Source organism: Schistocerca americana, chromosome 2 (genome assembly GCF_021461395.2).
Source record: "Schistocerca americana isolate TAMUIC-IGC-003095 chromosome 2, iqSchAmer2.1, whole genome shotgun sequence".
NCBI lineage: Eukaryota > Metazoa > Arthropoda > Insecta > Orthoptera > Acrididae > Schistocerca > Schistocerca americana.
The window spans coordinates 842,442,145-842,463,048 of record NC_060120.1 but is presented as its reverse complement, the minus strand read 5'-3'; the positions used below and the strand labels follow the sequence as shown (position 1 = coordinate 842,463,048).

General features: G+C 36.4%; 1 protein-coding gene across 5 annotated transcripts in view; it reads right to left on the bottom strand.

Annotated features, from left to right (window-relative positions):
• Window positions 1-20,904, bottom strand: part of LOC124595601 (2',3'-cyclic-nucleotide 3'-phosphodiesterase-like) — a 160,529-nt gene that overhangs the window by 72,475 nt on the left and 67,150 nt on the right. For 3 of the 5 annotated variants that reach the window (XM_047134404.1, XM_047134405.1, XM_047134406.1), the window contains exon 6: window positions 18,986-19,492. In XM_047134404.1, the coding sequence (XP_046990360.1) occupies window positions 18,986-19,492 (507 nt within the window). Of the gene's footprint in view, window positions 1-4,723; window positions 4,844-15,628; window positions 16,932-18,985; window positions 19,493-20,904 lie in introns of those variants that run through there. The other 2 variants (XR_006978227.1, XM_047134407.1) reach the window with 2 other exon arrangements.

Genomic DNA, 20,904 nt, shown 5'->3' with positions numbered 1-20,904 from the left:
TGGAAGAAATTAACATAAATTAAGCCCAGGTGGGTGGCGAGAACCAAGGACGTGTTGTAGCACTAGTTCCCTCCTGTGGAATTTTGAGAAACTGGTGTCTGGGGTAAGAATTCAAATGGCGCATGTGGTGAGACAGGTGCCGAGGTCATGTGTCATGTTGTAGAACATGCTCTGCAATAGGATACTGTGTGTTGCCAGTATACACCCTCTGCCTATGCCCATTCATTCTAACTGATAATTTGGTGTTAATCATGCCGATGTAAAAGGTTGAACAGTGTTTACATAACAGCTAGTACATGACATGTGTCTTTTCACAGGTGGCTCTCCCTTTGATAGTATATGTTTTGACAGTTACAGGGTTGCTACGAGGGTTGGAACTTAAATAGTGGCAACTATTTATTCACAACCTATACAAAAGAGTTACATGTTTGCACCTGTTACTGTCCTTCAAAGTAGTCACCAGTTTTGTGTAGAACCCGCTGCTCATGATGTGGAAGGCACAGTATACTGTTAGCAGAGCCTGTTTTGTTGATGGTGCGAATAGTGCTGTCTACTGCCTGTTGAATCTCTGGAACAGTTCTGAAGCGAGTGCCACAAAATGGTTCCATCATCTTTGGAATCAAATGCACAGTATTACTGTTCGTTTTGGAACATCACCTGTGACCAGCTTTGCAAAAGAAGCGGCAACACTTTCTGCACAATCCACCATCATTTTGCACAACAATGTGCGGGTGCATGCAGCGCAAGCTGTGGCTGCTCTGTTTGGTCGATGGGACTGGGAAGTACTGTACCATCCACCATACTCCCCGGACTTAGTCCCTGTGACTTTGATTCAATTCCAAAGATGAAGGAACCACTTGGTGGCATTCGCTTCAGAACTGTTCCAGAGATTCGACAGGAAGTAGACCGCTCCATTCGCACGATCAACAGAACAGGCTCTGCTAACGGTATACTACGCCTTCCATATTGCTGTATTCTACACAATGCTAGTGACTACTTTGAAGGACAGTAACAGGTGCAAACATGTAACTCTTTTGTATCGGTTGTGAATAAATACTTGCCACTATTAAAGTTCCAACCCTCGTATAAGTGGTGGTAGGAGGGTGCAAAAGGCAAGTCTTGTAGTGGGGACGGTCACAGGGGCACAAACCATAGGGTAGGGAGATGGGTGCAGAAGGATTGGATCTGATAAGAATAATTTGGAGATTGGGAGGGCGGTGAAAAGCTATTCGAGGTGTGGTGGACAAAATTTCAGACAGAATGGATCTCATTGCAGGGCATGATTTTAGGAAGTTGAAGTAGCTGATTAATACATTCCAGACTGGGATAATACTGAGTCACCAGTGGTGTGCTCCGAAGTTGTTTTTTGGAGGGGTCAGCAGTACCAGGATTGGATGTGATGGCCCGGGAAATTTACTTTTGAACTAGGCTGGTGGGGTAATTACGTGCAGTGAAGGCTGAGGTGAGTGTGGTGTGTTGCTGTAAAGTCTGCATCCAAACAAATACTTTTGCCTCAGATGCCATGGCTGTATGGAAGGGAATGTTTGACATGGAAAGGATGGTACTGTCAAAATGTAAGTACTGTTGTTTGTTGGTAGGTTTAATGTGGACGGAAGTGTGTAACTGGTCTTTGCTGAGGACGAGATCAAAATCACAGAAAGTGGCATGGGACTCAAAAAAGAGCAGGACCATGTGAAATTTTATTGGGAGACAGTATTCAGAGATTCCAGAGATTTTAACAAATTGGCCTCACCATGAGTCCATATGGTAAAAATGTCGTCAACCAAACCATGAGTTGAAGGCCAATGGATCCCAGGAAAGACCCCTCCAAGCAACCCATGAAAAGGTTGGTGTAGGAAGGAGCCATCCTAGTTACCATGGCTGTACCATGGATCTGTTTGTAAGTCTGCCTCTCAAAGGTGAAGTAGTTGTTGGTAAGTATAAAAATGATTAAGGTGAGTAGGAAGGATGTCATAGGTTTGGAATCAGGTGGGTGCTGACTGAGGAAATGTTCAGCAGTAGACAGACCATGTATCTGGGGGATATTGGTATGGAAGGAGGTGGCATCTATGGTGACAAGCAAGGTGTGTGGTGGGAGTAGGATGGTCACAGATTACCGACAATCTTGGAAATGGTTGGTATCTTTGATATAGGAGAGGAGTCTTTGTACTATGGGTTGCAGGTGCTGATCAACTAAGGCAAAATTACGTTCGGTGGGTGCTTTGAAGCCATGAACTATAGGATGGCCAGGATGATTGGGTTTGTGAATGTTAGGAAGAAGGCAAAAGGTGGGGTTGCATGGTTTGGGTGTTGTCCTTGATAGGTGCCTGAGGTTTTCGTTATTATATTAAGGTAGAGTGCTGCATGACATCAGATACGGTGAAAAAAAAAAAATTCATCTGGTAGCTATGGTGCTACAGAAAAAAATAAGATGCTGCACTGCAGAAAACTGCAAAGGAACGCCATGAATAGAGTGCTGCAAATGTGATGTTGGTTCGTGCATTGTTTAATACCACTATCACAGAAAATGAATGCTGTTGCCTACACGTAATATAAATGACATACATTGCTTTATTTTATTAACTGTCTTGTATTCCACTTAAAATATATGATCTGCCTAGTGTGACATATATGTTACCCTTGTGGGAACATGAATTGCGTTTTTGTTTAGCTTGTTATAGTACATTTCATCAATGATAAGGAACAAATAAATATCTCATTTGTAAAATTCAGAAGTGAAAATTAATTCAGGCAGAAATGGGTTAAATGCAACAAAATGCAATGCGAGTTTCTGACACAGAGTTCTTGTAAAAGTAAAATGTTTTGATATAAATTTGTGTATTAATGATTTGACACACAAAATTAATGGTAACTTCAGTTTCTTTGCAGACATTGTAGTTATCTATGATAAATGTCTGAAAAAAGCTGCACAAATGCCCTATCAGATCTCGATAAGATTTCAAAGTGGTGCAAAGACTGACAAGTTGCTTTAAATGTACAGAAATGTAAAGCTCTGCACTTTACAAAATGCAAAACAGTAGTATCCTATGATTTCAATACGAGTGAGTAGCAACTGGAATCAATCAACTCATACAAATACCTGAGTGTGACAATTTGTGGGAACATGAAATTGAATGACTACATTAGTTCAGTCTTACATGAAGCAGGTGTTAAGACTTGGGTTCACTGGCAAAACACTTGGAAAATGCAGTCATTCTTACAATTCGTTTGTGGATCCCATCCCACCTTATCCTAGGGCATAAGACACATACAAAATAGGACTAACAGAGCTTATTGAACATACACAAAGTAGAGTGGCATAAATAATCACAGATCTGTTAGACTCACAGTACAGTACTGCCAAAATACTGAAAAATGTGAATTAGCAGAAATTTGAAAATAGATGCCAATCAACCTATGATAGCTTGCTTACTTGTATGGAAACTATTTAAAAATGGGCAAAAAGAAGTATTAAGTGAAGACTCAAGGCATATAATTCAACCCATGTGTATCACGCTCAAAAGAACTGCAGAGATAAGATTAAACTAATTGCAGCACACATGGAATCAATAAAGCAGTCATCTTGCTGCTCTGTACATGATCATGCACAGTATATAGGTAGACATAATGCAAGCATCACCTGTGCTGACTGCTTTTAAACAAACATATTTAAAATGCAATCCACCACTGTATGCTTCAACTGATATTCAGTTGAAGACACCTCAAACAAGAAGAGTACCCATATGGAAAAATGACCTCTCAGGCTCTTAATATGTTTAAAAGCTGTCAGTACTAATATTAACAATAAATAACTACATGATAAGGACATATAGCCATTCAATATCGCTGGAAGAGCAAGATGATGATATTCAATCACACTGGTGTGAGATTTTGGGTTCGCACATGAAATGGCATTTGTTTCCACAGCTGGTAAATGCAGAGCATACAGCTCATACTCCTGGGTACTATATATTGTAAGAAACAACATGCCTAAATGTTGACAGCGCATAAAATCAGCATACATTTTCCAACACTGAGACCTTTGTGAAGGAAACTACATTCAGTCAACCTCTGATATGCAGATAGTGTAACATTACAAGGAAACAGAAATGTATAAAACAGGAGCATATGAGCAGGGACTTGATAAGAGAAGCTGAATAGAGTGGAATCGATCTGAATATCAATAGAAGAGGGATCTGTAATGATTTTGTAACACAGAAAAAAAAATACTGATAATGAGATAGTCACAGGATCCTAAATGGACTGAAGTTTAACGACTAATATCTCTTCAACACGGAGCATCTAACACAGAGATAATACAAAGTGATTGTACGCACTTTAAACAAATAATACAACCAGTATGGTAAATTGTAAACCTTGGATGCCAGCACACAAACTAAATGTACTTTGTCTAAAGTAACAGATGTTTTCCTGGAAAATTACATCATGACAGGAGCAGCAAGAGAAGACAAGAGACAGTCATATTAGTTAGCCACAGAAAACAAAATATTAATAACACATTTGTTAATGTGAGGAAATAGTCTGAAAAGAAGTGCTGAATGGAGCTTCACAGCTACAGAATTACAGAGATACTCACAGATGGATATGTGATGTAAGTTGAGGATGCACAATCTGCAATTATTAAATCTCTAGACAGATTAAAACAGTGTGTCGAGCCGAGACTTGAACCCAGAACCTTGCATTTCACGGACAATGCGCTTACCGACTTAGTCAGCCAGGCACGAACCACGACTCGCTCTCACAGCTTCAATTCTAATAATTGCTCGTTCCTACTTTGCAAACTTCACATAAGCTCTCTGGCATAATTGCTGTACTACCACTCCTGGAAGAAAGGTCATGTTGAAGAATTATGTCTGTTGCAAACACTGTGGCTAGTTTTTCATGTCAATAAAGTTTTTACAGGCATTCAGTCTTAACAATAAACTTGATAAATTAATAATAAATTAATGAGGTTGTTCGGTAGTGGCAATGGCAATGACATTGTGAAACATAACTGTAAAGCAAAGTAATAATAATTACAGATTTATGGCATGAATCTTTCTTTCTGCAGCAGTGTATGCATGAAGATTTACATATATAAAATTTGTAACATCCTCAAGAAATTGGAGGGCACGGGGGGTAGGGGCATTGGGCCTAGAGGCTTACTTACAGTGCTTCAAATGAACATTTGGTTCAAGCAATGCTTGTCATATTTCTAGGACAAAAACAAAATTAAAATAAAAAAAAGCAAGAGTTAGTAGTTTTCTTCTGTGTCACTGGTTGGTGAAGTGCTGGCTTTGTCCCATCAGCACTTATTTTCTATATCATGCAACATTTCTTCTGCTCTTATTCTACACTAATGAGCAATTGTGCTAGAAACAGTTGCTGAACTGGCAATACAGTGATTCTCTCAAAAGAGCAAGCAGAATAATTCGGCATGTCTTGTGACTGAAATGTCAGTTTTGTACTTGGCATTAGTGTGACAGTCAGGCACTGGATGCGAACACATGAAATATCAGGACATTTCATCACAATCGGACAAATGGGACACATTTCTCTCAGGTCACACAGGCATTGGGCTTCCTACATGCCACTTCATCAAGGATGTACCATGTGTATCTAAGAGAAAAACCACTGGCAAGTTGTTGGGTACTTAAAGAAGTACCACATACAGATCTTTCTGAATGTGTGACATTACAACTATATTGATAGTCTGAAATCATCCAAAAGACTGTTTTTTCATGCTTTTAAAAATAAAATCTTCCTAATAAAGTATAATTCTAACTCTTAATAAGGAGGCCAAGGTGATTATTCAGTTCAGACTTGGGGTAAAAACTATTATTTGTACATACTGTGATTAATTTTGCACACCAAAAAAGTTTCAAATCCTTTATTGACGACAAAACTTCTTGTGTCTTTTGAAGAAGAATGGAACAGAAAATGAAGTTATTGGAAGTACATACAGTCTAATGTGGACTCTGTATTGTGGCACAACTTCGTATTTTTCACATGCACAAATCACAGAGCCAACACACAACAGAAAAATCCTATGACTAGCCAACTAAAGGTTGAATCCCTTGACTTTTCAGATATGCAGCGAGACATTCACCACTTAGCTGTCGAGCCCCACAAAAAATACAGTTGTTATGTTCATAAAGCCTGTTTTAAGAAGATCTCCATTCCTGTTGCTCACCAGCTGTTGCCTTCATTTACACTTAGCTGCAGCATCCTATATCATCAATGATTTTCCTTAATGTTCATGTTTAGGACTTGCACTCCAGTTCTTTCCTTTGACCATGCCTTAAACTACAGTTTTCAGCAATGACTTATGTGCCCAACTGTTCCCTCACATTATTTGTTATTCAGTCAATTCATCTGATCTTACACAGTCTTCTGTAACATGACCTTTCAGAGACTTGTAGCTTTTCGTGAATCTTTTTTGGTCTCAAGTTTTATATTTTTAGATATTAGCAGCTGTTTCTTTTTAAACAATGCCCTTTTGCTTCCTGCAACCAATCCTACAATGTCTACCTTACATCACACTTGTTTAACTATTCTACTTCCAAGTTAGCAAAACTTGTTCTTTCTCGTCAAGAGTCTCTTGTCCGAGTATAAGATTATGCTATCCATCGTGCCCATCAGCTGTGCATACCATTACCTTAGTTTTCCTTTTGTTTATATGTTATTACAGCCACCAACTGGTTTCCATTTCATTAGCACCTGATTCAGATACTGATCACTTGAGAACTGAATCATGTCAATTACTTCTATCCACATTGATAGTACCACCACTACTCAAGAAAGGAAAATATTTCTTTCCATTTGCATTCCGCATCATCGAAAACTTCCTCCAGATTACAATTCCATGCATCTCTTGTGGTCTGCAGATGTTGCCTGCCTGGTGAATGAAAGGCAAAACTAGCAGGGTATCTTGTAAACACCAACCTTGTGGCGTACCAAGTCATCTTGGTGAAACCCAAAAGTGCTGCTGTCTTCTATGTAGGTACTTTTCAAGCATGTGACACTACACTAATTTTGCAGTAATTTTTCACATCTATCCACTCTTGCTGTTTTTCAACTGACATTTTGTTAGTACTAGGTTATGATCACTATCAATCTCAATACTTGGATAACTGATCTTTGTTTTACAGAAGTATAAACTTTTGGAAAGCATGGTGGAAGGCATTTTCTGGAATGGCACACAGGTCTCTTGTTGCACTGTTCACAGTCTCTTCTTCGGTTTGAAAGCAGCATTATTTCAATGTGGTTTTAAGTTCGGGAAACAGAGAAAAGTCTGCAGGGGCTAGGTCTAGACAATATGGTGGATGGGGCACAATGATAATGTGATGTTTTGCTTGATAGCTGGGAACAAGGAGTGATATGTGCGCTAGTGTACTGTCATGAGGAAATATCCAAGTTGATTTTTCCACAATTCAGGCCTTTCCTGCACACAGCATCACTGAAACATGCTAATATTTGCTGGTAGACTTCCTTGTTTACCATCCGACCAGGAGGTACAAACTCCTAAATGGACAATGCCTTTGCAGTAAAAAAACGTGACCACAACCAACCAACCATCATCTTGATCTTTGACCAGACTCATACATGGCTTTGCTGGACAAGATGACCCTTTGTCCACCCACTCAACAACTGTAAGGCTGTAGCTCAGGAACTAATGATCACAGTGAAATGAGGCTATAGCAGTTTGTTGTCCAAACCTTTTGCTACATGTGCTCAATAGCAGCAGTGCCCTCCCTCTGCAGGTTGGCATACTATTTCAAAAAGCTTGGTTTCTTTTTGAAAACAGCTTATATCTATCTGAATCATTACCATTCCTTCTTTTACATTTTGTAGTTTTTCAAAATGCCTTAACATTGTAACATTTCACGTGCCCATTTTAATTACCACTCTCTTTTGTCTGATAGCTGTTCCTAAGTAGTTCTCACCTGAATAGCTAATTTTATCTCTAGTATATTCCTCCAAGGAAGAAGCCATCATGATTTTTAGTAAACATTCGAATGTGCTAAATGAGGTGGTTTCTCACTGACTTTCACATAGTAGTACAGCAGCCATTGATGTCATACATGCAGGTGGCATCGGAATGTCTGTGCCAGTCTCGATTTCTGCCAGTTGTGACTAGTGGAGGAAATGCAGCCCTTTCGTTTAGATGATTTTTCTCTCTGTTCCAAATGCAAGAGAGTGAGTTTTGATACGTACTATGACCTCCCAAGAGAGAGGTCAGATTGTGAGTTTGTAAGAATATTTCTTCTTTAGTACATCTGCCTAATGACAGGTACTGAGTCTCTCCATTTTCATCTGCTCTATGCCTCTTCCTTAATTTGCTAGTAATTCAACTCTATTTTTAATGTCATCCAGTATTTCAAGTTCTCTTCTTCCTCTCCCTCTCTTCCCTACTATCTTTCCTTCAACAGTTTTTCTTTTCAGGCAATTTCTTTGTACTACTATCCTTCATCCCTAATATTTTCAATAGCTTTCCTTCCTCTCTAAAGCTTAGCAATGCTTCTTCTTCCATCACTTTCAGTCAATTTTATTTTTAACATGTTTTTCCATAACCAAATTTTAGAATTATCCAAGTACTTTTGAAACCTCTTTTTCACATTTCCTCCACACAGCTTCTATTTTCAATTGCCAAACTTCCTAAATAACTAATAACTCAGCACAATTAGGGTACAGTATTGGTGACTTTTTTTTCTCTTAGAGTTAGTTTATCAGCCTCCAGTCATTCTCATCTACTAAATATCATTCAAGGTCTTCAGTAGAATACACAAGTCCTCTCTGCAAAAGGCTTTTCCCTGGTCACTGAAACAGATGCAAACATCTCTTGTAAACTTCTTTGTTATAGTCTCAAACATTGGATAGCATCTTGTGTTTCTTTCCCTTTACTAAGTCCAAACTGACACTCACCCAAGTTTTCCTCGATTTCCTTCATCATCTTCAATTACAAGGCTTCAAACAGCCTTTGTAAAGTGGCATAGGAAATTAACTGTCTTATTATCTTTGGCATTGTAGTTCTTTGATAAAGACACTAGAATACAAAATCTTCAAGACAAACCCCTTCACCATATATTCTATTGATAAGGTTGGTCAGTGTGGATACTGCTCCGTTTCCCAAGACCTTTAGACCTTCGACTGGCATTTAGCTACAGCTAACTGTCTTTTTTATGAGATTCTTAATGGCTTTCTCCACTTCACATCTAAAGATCTTTAGTCCACAGCCCATTTTGTCACATTATAATTCATGCTTCAATCTTACTTGCAATGATCTTGTGCCTCTCATAATTCTCCATCATATGTAATCGATACTTGCTTATTATCCTTTATGTAAGCATGTCATCTTCCCATTTGTAATGAGTAAATCATGTATGCACACTTTTTTTGTATTAACTCTTCTGTACATTGCTTCTAATTTTCTTTGCTTTTTCATTTCTTCAATCTGCTCAACACTGATTCTTTACCAATTTCTCTCTAGCCTCATCAGTTGATCATCTTACTTCATTATTCAATTCTGCTTACTGATATTTTTCTGTCTTCTGTAGAGAGAGCATTCTTCTATTTCCTATATTTATCCATTTTACCTAATGCACTTGATGCAAACTATTCTTTCCCATTTTACACCTTCTTTACTTCTCCAGTCTCTTCTTCAAAGGTTTTCGGAATAGTATTTTAATTGTATTTCATTCTTCTGGCACATTGGTAATAATACTAAGAAAGTGCAATCCACCCACAAGAGAAAAGTTTGATCAGCACCTAAACGTCGTAAAATATGTAAAAATCTCAGTGAGTGATACTACATTACAAATATTTGCAATATGAAAATGCCTACTGTTACAACTGTGCAAATGTTGTTCCAAGATGAGTCAAAACAAACATTTTGTTTCCCCCTCACATATACAATGGCACTACAATTAGAGAAATTTGAGCTCAAACAGAGGTGTAACAGCAGTTCTCCTACCAACACACTAGCAGCAAATAGAATACGAAGTCAGCACTATTATACTGATAAGCCAAAACATTATGACCACTGCTCACCGAGATATTGGTTGCACTGCTGGTGCATGAGATGGTAGTAAGCAGTGCACACATGGATGGGGGATCACCCCAGCGAAGATATGGGCCGCAAATGGGGAAATCCACTGAGATAAGTGACTTTGACAAAGGGCAGACTATTATTGCGCAAAGCCTGTGAATGAGCATCTCGAACAGAGCAAAGCTGGTCGAATGTTAAGGTGCTACTGTCGTGAGCACCTGTGGAATGAGGTAGAAGAACAGTGAAACTACCACTAGGCACTAAATAGACAAACATCTACGACTCTTCACCGAACGTGGAGTTCGGAGGCTTGTCTGCTCTGTACAGTAGCATAGATGGTGATCTGTGGCATCTCTGCTGAAAGAGCACAATGCTGATGCACGCAACAGTGTTTTGGAGTACACCATTCATCCTACATTGTTGAACATAGAGCTCCGCAGCAAACCACCCCTACATGTTCACATGTTGACATCGTCAATTACAACTGCAGCAGGCAAGGGAACACCTGCATTCAACCATTGATCAATGGAAACATGTCGGCTCCTCATGTGAATCACATTTTTGGTACACTAGGTTAATGGTCACCTCCACAAAAACCGTCATCGAGGTGAATGGCAGCTCCAAACATGCAGCACATCACGGACACAGGCTGGTGGGAGCAGTATTATGCTATGGGAGACATTCTTCCGCAAGTGTATGGAATCTGTGATAGTAATCAAACACACCCTTAAAGCTGCGAACCACCTGTGTCCTTTCATGCTTGATATCTTCCCTGACAGCGATGTCATCTTCTGGCAGCATAATTGTCCATGCCTCGGAGCCAGAACAATGCTAAAGTAGTTTGAGGAAGATTATAGTGCACTCACATTGATGTCCCAGCAACCAAATCTGCCTGATGTAAATCCTATGGAACTCATCTGGGTCACTGTCGGGTACAATCACAGCATACACAAATCAGAGGCCCGTTATTTCCACTAATTACATGACCTATGTGTAGACATCTAAAGTCACATAACTCTACAAACCTACCTACAAACTGTTGGATCCCTGATATGCAGATGTGTTTCAGTCCCAAGGGACAAACAAGCTATTAAACAGGTAGTTATAATATTTTAGGTCATCAGTGTAAATTACTGTATAGGGGTTAGTGGAGTTCAAATGAGCACAGAAGTGAAACTAAAAATAAGTACCAAATTTTAAAGAAATTAGTAAAAGTAAAAATAATATACTAATCAAAACAATTGTGGTTTCTTTCAAAAACTGTGTCAGATATAATAAAATCCGTCATCATGTGTCATCAAATAGATAACATGGCACACACTTGCAACAAGAAAAATTTTGCTTAATGTGTCACGTTCCTTGTACTATTTAAAAACAGTCTCAATTTTTGATAAATAATTGTTTGGTTTCAATAGCTGAGCTACCTTCATCAGGTCTGTTGAATTTGTTCTACAATAGTTTTTCATACACTTTTGGTAAAAAGCAAGCCATAATGTGCTTCAAACTTCTTAATAAATTAAATAAATTATTTTATTCGACAGAGGTATTGGCTTACACAAAATCTATGGATTGAGACTGGATTGATGTGAGTTGGTTGTTAAGACGTGCATGCAGCAGTAGTTCTACAAAGAATAAATACTGTAAATAACTTATATCAGTCCTTGTCCTCCCATCCTAAAACTGAACTTGATTTTCAAACCGAATGTTTACTTCCTAACTGTATATACAGTCAACAATTTGAGTGAAACTCTGGATCTCCATAACTTGGCAATGGTTGACATGTTTTTACAGCAAATTAATAAAGAAAAAAGCTGATAATTAACTGGTATCTGAAACTTGAATCTTTTGATAACTGTCCTAGTATTTAAACAATGGAGTAACCAAGCCACTCTGTGTGGCATATACATCATCATCATAGCATGCTAACTGGACTAAATGTATTTCCACTGCACATATCAATTAATTTCAAGTGAATATTGGTTATCCTGACATAAGAGGCGCATTTCTTAATTTTATATTAAGTAGCAACTTATAAATCGTAGTTACACTGCCTGCATGCTGTTAAACTATATTAATGAAACAGTTAAAGTCCTGGATTGGTGAAACAGAAATAATAGAAGGATTATAAATAATCATTCTTCATTGTCAACAGGAACTTAAACAAGACTGTAATCAATGTTAAGTTTCTGGAACTAACGGAACACCAAAAACACACAAACATGCATGGCTAGGCCGTCCCTGGCAGCTAAACTGTCCATTGACATTGAGCAACTAAAAGCAAATGTACATCTGAGAGGAGAGGGATTGTTCAACATTACAGTTCTAGTGGAAGTGCTATTTTCCTATCTTCTTCTGCTTTTCAACGAGTTAGATGTTGATGACTCCAGTCTATGGAGGAATTTAATCAAAGGCTTATCACATTTTTACATTTTAAATCATTCACCATAAGTGAAAGTAACAGCAAATTAATAAAGAAAAAAACTGAGAATTATCTGGGATTTGAAATGTGAAACTTTTGATAACTGTGCTAGTATTTTTTATCAATGGAATAATCAAGCAACTGTGTGTGGCATATACATCATCATCATCATCATCATCATTGTTGTCGTCGTCGTCATTGTCCTTTCAAGGATTGGGCTGTTGCCAGTTCCAAGCTCACAAAAAAAATCAGTCTAATCTTTTTTGAGGTTTTCCAATATCTCTTTTCTCATTGGCTTGTAAGTGATGATCCTCTGGGGAATTTTGTAACCTGGCATTCTCATGAGGTATTGTCCCCATTTTAACTTCACAATCTTTCTTGATTTTTTCATTCATGCTGAAAATATTTAATTCTGTTCTAATATCTTCATTACTAAGCATGTCTCTTCTTGTGCAGGTCCTCGCCTTTCTTAGGAAACTCACCTCTGCCATTTGATTTTTTTGTGATAACACAGCTTTTGCTTCCATAGGATGATACAGGAATTGCCATTACTTTACAGAGTTTCATGAAGGTATCTTTTCATACTATATGGCCCCATGTTTTGCAAATGGCACCACAGACAGCTTGGAATTCTAGTATTTTATTTTCAATATCAAAACTTATAGCACAGCCTAAATAAGAGATTTGAGGCACTTGTTCTAAAACTATATCATCCAAAACAATTAGTGATCTGACTGGATATTTTCCTCCAAATGCCATTATTTTCATTTTATTACTAGAAATTTTAAAGTTGTACTTCCCACAAACTTCATGCAGCTGGTATACTGCACTTCGGAGATCATCTTTATGCTTTTGAATAATAATGACATCACCAAATAAAAGTACATTCAGGTATTCCTCATTTGTTATCTTAATTACTTTGTTTACTTCACATTTCCATTTCCGAAGAATGCGGCCAATGTAAATATTGAAAAGGGTAGGTGACAGTCCACTTGTGTCTAACACCTTGGCTAATAATTATTTTTTCTAATCAATCTCTACCTGTGTTTATTACAATGCATGTAGTTTTGTACTGATTTTTCACTACTTCCAATAGGTGGTGGTAATATTCACATTCAGACATTATCTTCCATAGGTTATCATGACACACACTGTCAAAAGCCTTCTCAAGGTCGATAAAGGCCGTATATGAGTTTCTATATTAAATTCTCCGCGTTTTTCTATAATGTTTTCAATTACAATCACATTGCCTAAACATGAACGATCTGTTCTAAATCCATTCTGTTCTTCATAAATAATAGCTTCCGTGATATTTTTCATGTGATTATTGATTATCTTTGACTGCAGTCTGTAGTCAGTGTTAGGCAACTGACACCATGATAGTTTCCACAGTTGTTATGTTTCCCTTACTTGAAAAGAGAGATTACATCTGCTGTATACCAAGGGTCTGGGATCTTACAGTTCATCGAATATTCATTTATTAATTGCAAAAGTCTTTTAACTAGCTGTAACCCTCCATATTTAATTACTTCTGCATTTATTCCAATAGCTTTTCTGTTCTTCATGCCTTTCAAAGCCTCTTGTAGTTCCTCCATACTAAATGGATTTACTGTTTCACTGTACATACTATACTAATTGATGATAAAATGTAAAATCTTATGCAAGATGTACATGTGGCACATACAAAGCGAAAAATTTAAAAAAAGGGTAAAAGATCTATATAGAAGTGCACAATTTTTTATAAAATATTTACATGCCAATTCTGTAACACCTCATTCATAATTTCCTCAGCATTTGCCCTTGAAATATTTTCCACAAAACTTGAAAAATAAATACAGTCTGTCAGTCTGACAAACTGTAACAACAATGAGAGAGGATCTTTTTTCTAAATCTGATCACTGTAGCAGTATTGGTGAGCTCCCTTTATATATATATATATATATATATATATATATATATATATATATATATATATATATATATATATATATATATATATATATATATATATATATATATATAAAAAAAAATAATAATTTATGGAAAGTTTCTCTGAGATACGCCGTGGTAACTGTATTCTTCTCTGGAAATTTCAACTGAACCACCTGACTCATCTGTTTGCTTGAGATGCTTAAGTAGCCACTAGCAGTAACTTAGTAACTTTCTGCTAGAGCAACAAACATGACCACCAAAAGTGATGGGGTCAATGACAGGGAATTAACCACTTTATTTTACAATGTGCAACTTCATGTATGAATATGCATTTGCACTTAATAAAAAAAGGAAACTCAATAATTGTAATAATCATAATAAGAATTAATTCACTTAGATACTTCATTCATATAGATGCGCTGCTTATTACTTAAAGCAGCAGAATTTATCACCTTAATGAATATGGCTTCTCTGATTTTTATTTGAACCAGAAAAACAAATATAGTTTTTATAAATCTGCTTTCTGCAAAAATAAAAGTTTTCTCATCTTTTAATCACCTAAAGAATGGAAACTATTGTAGGTACTTGAGTAGTCAGATCGGTTAAATCTAAATCTATACTTAATGTTTGGTTTTTCTCTGGGAACAATACTTAACATAAACATAGTAATTTCTTCACGACTACTGTCTTCAATGTTAAATTATTCTATTCTCTTGATGCCATTTTTGACACACTGTTGTTGACATATTTTCAATTGTGTATGGTAACTAGACACGTGTACTCTATCTTCTTGAAAAATTCTACAGGATTCCTATCTTGCGAACTTACTTAGTAAAGCAGTCAGCAATCTAAAAGATTTTGAACACCACAGTACTTGAACAGGCATGATCGTGTTGGACAAGGTCTGCCATTGCCTTCTATCAGCCTCTGATCTCACTTACCCAGCCAGTTACAGGGGGACCTACAGTTTAAAGTAGATTCTGGGCCATGGACAATTTAGCAATTGTTAAACACAAACTTTAAGGGTAACAGCATAAACATACATAATTATAAAGGATAATAATAATGACTGGGAATTTACTGTAAAAACACAGAAATTCGTATTTTATTCCAAAGGTCTTTGTCTAAACTCTGCACAGTACCTACAAGGGAGAACAGTTATTGAAGCTGCAACCTCATACGGAAAAATAAATTGAGACAATGGGCATAAAAAAAGTAATAGAAGAAACTGGCAGTACACACTATTTATTTACTTTTCAACATATTTACCTTTATATATAAACACAGACATCTTGAATACATGATGTATGCATGTAAGGTTGCACAGCCAGTATCCATCTGAAGAAAATCCTTTTAGCTATTAGACCACTTAAATTTACAGTTGCTTTTAGCATTTTAAAATGACACAGCCTTATACCCAAATGGTTTTATACTTGAAAACATTTTTCCTCAATACAATAGCATACACGAATGTAAGCTTTGTGAACGAACTGGCGTATTTCTAAAATATGTATAAAATGTGGAGATGGCAAGAAATGGAAATACTTAATATGTACAATTATGAAATAGCATCCAAAAACAAGACACAGCAAACCACAAATAGTTCACTTCTCAGATTTAAATCTTATTAAGAGCTTTGTTTAATCATAAGCAATGAGAAAGCAATTGACTAATACATCTACTCATACATTTACTCCAAATTAATGTAGCGCCCTCCATTTTATACGAAAGTTAAAAGTATAAAAAATATACTATCTAAATTTTTCTGAAATCTTGAATCTCTATTTCGTACAGCATCTGTGACATTCAAAGGATCAAGTTATGAGAAAATATTGAGTTACATGTAGGAGGAGAAGGGAGGGGGACAGAAAATATGTAGTAACCACCCTTACTTAAGTGCATAAAGCAAAATTACACATGTTCAAGAAGTAAGGTATATCAGAGCCAAATATTCTGATATAGATTTTACACAAACTTTAGGGATACATATAAACAGAATTTCATAAACACACAACTTAACAAGAAAATGGCTGTTTCCTTCCACACCTAGTAAACTAATTCACACATTTTGCATAATTATACAACTGTGCAAAATTCTCACAAAGATTTCAACAATGGCACTATTTTGTATATAACAGTTCTTGCAAAAGTTATCAGAGCATATTATTCAATCCATTTAAAATTAAAATGAAAAAAAAAAAAATAAAAAAAATATGTAAGTAATATCTGTGTCATTGTTAGACAATGAGTTCTTTTTCAGTCTGTACACACTTTCCAGAATAAAACTTAAAATTACTTTTACATATATAGTTAGGCAGTGTTCACATCTACCCTACATCTTACTGTATTTTTACCCAAACTGATGAAGACACAGAACTAGCAGTAGAGTCAGCTTTTAACAAAAGTATAATTTACACCATGGTAACTACCATATAAAGTAGTCAGTGGTGTACAGGTGCTACAGTTTCGCCAAGACAACTTAGAACAGAACTGACACTTTTTTCACTTTGCCAAAGGCTGTGCACTAAAAATCTGGAAATATTAAAATATAATTTTGAGTGTATGCACATAGACTCTATGAACAGCTTTTTGCAACTGAGAGAAAATTGGGAAGGTGGTGGGTAAGACTGGTCTGGCGTATGGTTGATATTGCTGTTGGGAAGGCATTTATTCTATGCATACTGCTTCTGAATGAGTCAATGATTATGACATCCAAATATTTGTTTGGATACATTACTGAAGAATAAGCAAGTGAAAGAAATTTTGCTTTCATACTGTTATGTTATGAATGCCATGATTCTCATACACATGCATTACGCACACATCCAATACAGAAGGCTTAAATTAATGCTGTCTGATATCACAGTGATTTAAAATAAAAGTACAATTACCAAGATCCTGCAGAAACAGTATATCAAAATGCATAGTCAATTGCCATATCTAAAAGAAAATAGTTAAAAGATTATATCTCAGGGAATGTAGATGAGCAAAATTTTGAAAGTAGTGATTTCATGGACCAAATGTAATATTTTTGTTGATCAAATAAATCCCACATCTGAAGCACTTTGCTCAAATTTCTGTCTAAGGGCTCTGTTTCTTTTTTGCATAAGTCATTGTATACGGTACGAGTACAGAACTACATATATCACATTTTCCCACTACAAGGTGTCCACCTTATGCAGACACCCCAATCCATTAATGACTATATTTAATCTTATGTTCAGGCCCATAGCTCATCTTAATTGTCCATTTGCAGCCCCATGTAAGTCTTGATATTTGACCTTGCAAGCCATCTATCATCTTCAGTCACTTATTTTCTTAATTATTAACTACCATAACAACTGAACTTTTTAACTAGATAAAAACATAAACTCTCCGATTTATGACACAAGAAGAGATAAGTGAATAAAGGCCAAAATTTAGTAATACACTCATGCTGAGTGACTTAAAAACAGAACAATTTGTCTGAGTCATATATTCTACAAGGTGTAGATGTCACAAATTACAAACAAAGGCTGTGGATGCCCAAATGATCGGAGCTAAGACCTGACTGACAATGAACCAAGAACAAACACACACACACACACACACACACACACACACACACACACACACACACACAGAGAGAGAGAGAGAGAGAGAGAGAGAGAGAGAACATTTTCATATTTCAGTTATGCAGACAGGCAATGTAATTTAGATCTTAACTCACTACTTCAATAACCTGTTATAAATCTTTTCAATGAGTTTGCTATTACTTGTACTGTATCACGAAAACCACATTTCACTCATGTGCAGAATAATCACTTTATTTTTATCTTCCAAATTCAAAAGTTTTATTTAATGTCTCGGTCAGCAGATTAAGCAACATTCCGAAGCAAAATCATTGTGCAAACTATATCTTCCATCCTGTCTCCAGTGAAGCTATGAAAGCACTGAAAGAGGTATTTATCACAAGGGGAGGGGGAGTGGAATGCAGAAAGGTTATTTTGTACCTCACAAGAAAAGTAAGCTCTGTTTCCAAGACTTTACTGTTTGTACCATATGTTTAGAAGTTAAAACATTCAAATCCCCCCCGCCAATAAAGTATGTCCTATTCAAAAGCACTTCTTCAGAAATCTCTATATGAGAAAAAGAAGAAACTACAGTGACAGTTCAGCTGACAGACACTAGTAATTGAAATTTTTTTAGCCAGTGACTGTGATGCAATAAATGAAGTATCAAACTATGCGGCATTACACAACTCTTTTTCAGACAGAAATGTCTTGCAAGAATTCAATGACACTTATTTTCGTGACAAACCTTGAAATAAAAATATCAATAGTTTTACTTTTCTTGCATGTTTTACCATTCCACACTACAACTTATTGACATTCTACATAAAATTTCCCACACTCTTTTGATAGCTCAAGTGTATGGCAGTAACTGTACCAAATATTTTAATAAATCCCATTAGCAAAATGATATCTAGTAATTTCCCGTAAAAACTGACTTCACCAAAATTTTTTGGTTTGGATACAGTACCCACCTTGATTGTCCATAATTTCTCAGAATACCCCTTGAAAATGTAAATGTTTTGACAGACTCACCTCCTTCATGTGACAATGCTTCACAATCAATAACATCAAGTAGGTCTAAACCTGTTGTGACCGGCTGTATCCCATCTGCAGATCCCAGTGTGATATGAGCTTTACTACCAAATCCTTTGGTTGGCTGCAATGAAATATCAGTCTCTGGTAAACAAATAAGAGATGCTTGACAATTTGGTACATGTTTGCTCTCTCTGTCCCTGACATCTATGTAAAGATCTGCATTCCTTTTCTGTTTCATTCTAGGTGAATTCTGAGGTGAAGATGTGGCTGATGAAAGTTCTCCTCCCCATAGTTTCATCTCTTCAGAATTAAGCTTCACTCGTGCTCCAAATGTCCTTGGAGTCATCACAAATCCAACTACATTCAAATCATAACATTTTCCATGTGCTTCTAGAACATCACGTTTTGACGAATATTCCAAAGCATCTGGAACTTCTCCACACTTACAGAACTTTGCCGTGCAGTGTAACAGCTTACCCCTCTTAGTGTAGTACTCCAGCATCTCTGAAAATAGTAGGTTACTGTCATTTACTACAACCATATCACAACGAATGTAGCAGAAATGCTAAGCAGAAACTGATTAACTGACTAATTAATCAAAATTATTATGCAACAAAGTTGTAAGAGATATCAAAGCATGAGGAAATTAGTAGATTAATTGCATATGATGCTTCTGATCCAGTTAAGAATCTGTTATTTTGCTTTCAGCAACCTGAGTAAAACAAAATTTTAATCGAAAGATTTGCCATTTGTTGCCGGAACAGTGTTAATGTTGTCATAACAGTGTTAACAAAGGCATCAATTTCACTTATTTTATCTTGAGCAGGCAAATCACTAACCTAATACCAATAAATAACTTAAGGAAAACATCAACATACAACGAAATTTGCATTTGGTAAGTGACCAAATAATTTGCACACAAGGGTACTTAGAGCAACAGAATGATTTCCTCCCTCTGTATTCCATTTGTAGATCATATGTAGGAGGGAATATTGTTCCTACATATCTGTATAAGCACAAATTAATCTATCCATTATTATTATAGCTATTACGCAAGATTTATCTGAGGCATTCCATGTCAAATAGTCTATTTTGGATAAAGTTTCCACATGGTCTCACAGATTTTGGTCAAATTTTGTGTGTACATCTGCACATGTTCCCACTGGACATAAGTAAAAGTTTTACTTTTGACAAAATAATACTTCCACAGATATACACATTTGTTTGACCCCACACCACAACTATCAAAAGTGCACCACTCTTCTGGCAATATTCTCCTGAAACAAAACAAGGCCATCTTTTTGTGCTCTATCAAGTGAAATAATGATAAAAGAAGGTTTCTTGAGCAATTTTCATGTGGATAATTTGAAGCAAAGTCAGCCAAAAAATACACACTACAAGATATCTGAAGTTTAACTTTTCACATCTCCGGATATAATTGCAGGGTGAACCTGAAACTTTTTGCAATAACTTATCAATATAAGGTTGCAGAATATAAAATTTGATTCTCCTACTTTTTACTAATAGTTTGCAAACTGAGAGTACAGTTCATGATTTTTGTAAAAATGCCAAATACGGTTAGTTTTATTCAGCTTAATAAATTAACAAATAAAAACATCTTCTACAAACTCTTTTGAACTGTTTTCATTAAAAAGACTATGTTCTAAACCACCTGTAAAAGTAAATTTGGTTTAGTAATACAAGCGTATAAGGCCCTTAAAACAACGAGGTGGAGGTGCCGCACAGTGATGACACCTTAAATGCTTGAAAGGAGCAATGTACTTCTCAATTATGAACACGCAAAAAGGATACTGGTAAATCAAGGTTAATAACAATGACTGGAAACAGACTGACTTCATAATTCCGAATGGCCTCTATCAAAGTTACGCCGTTTGGACTATGTAATGCTGCAGACA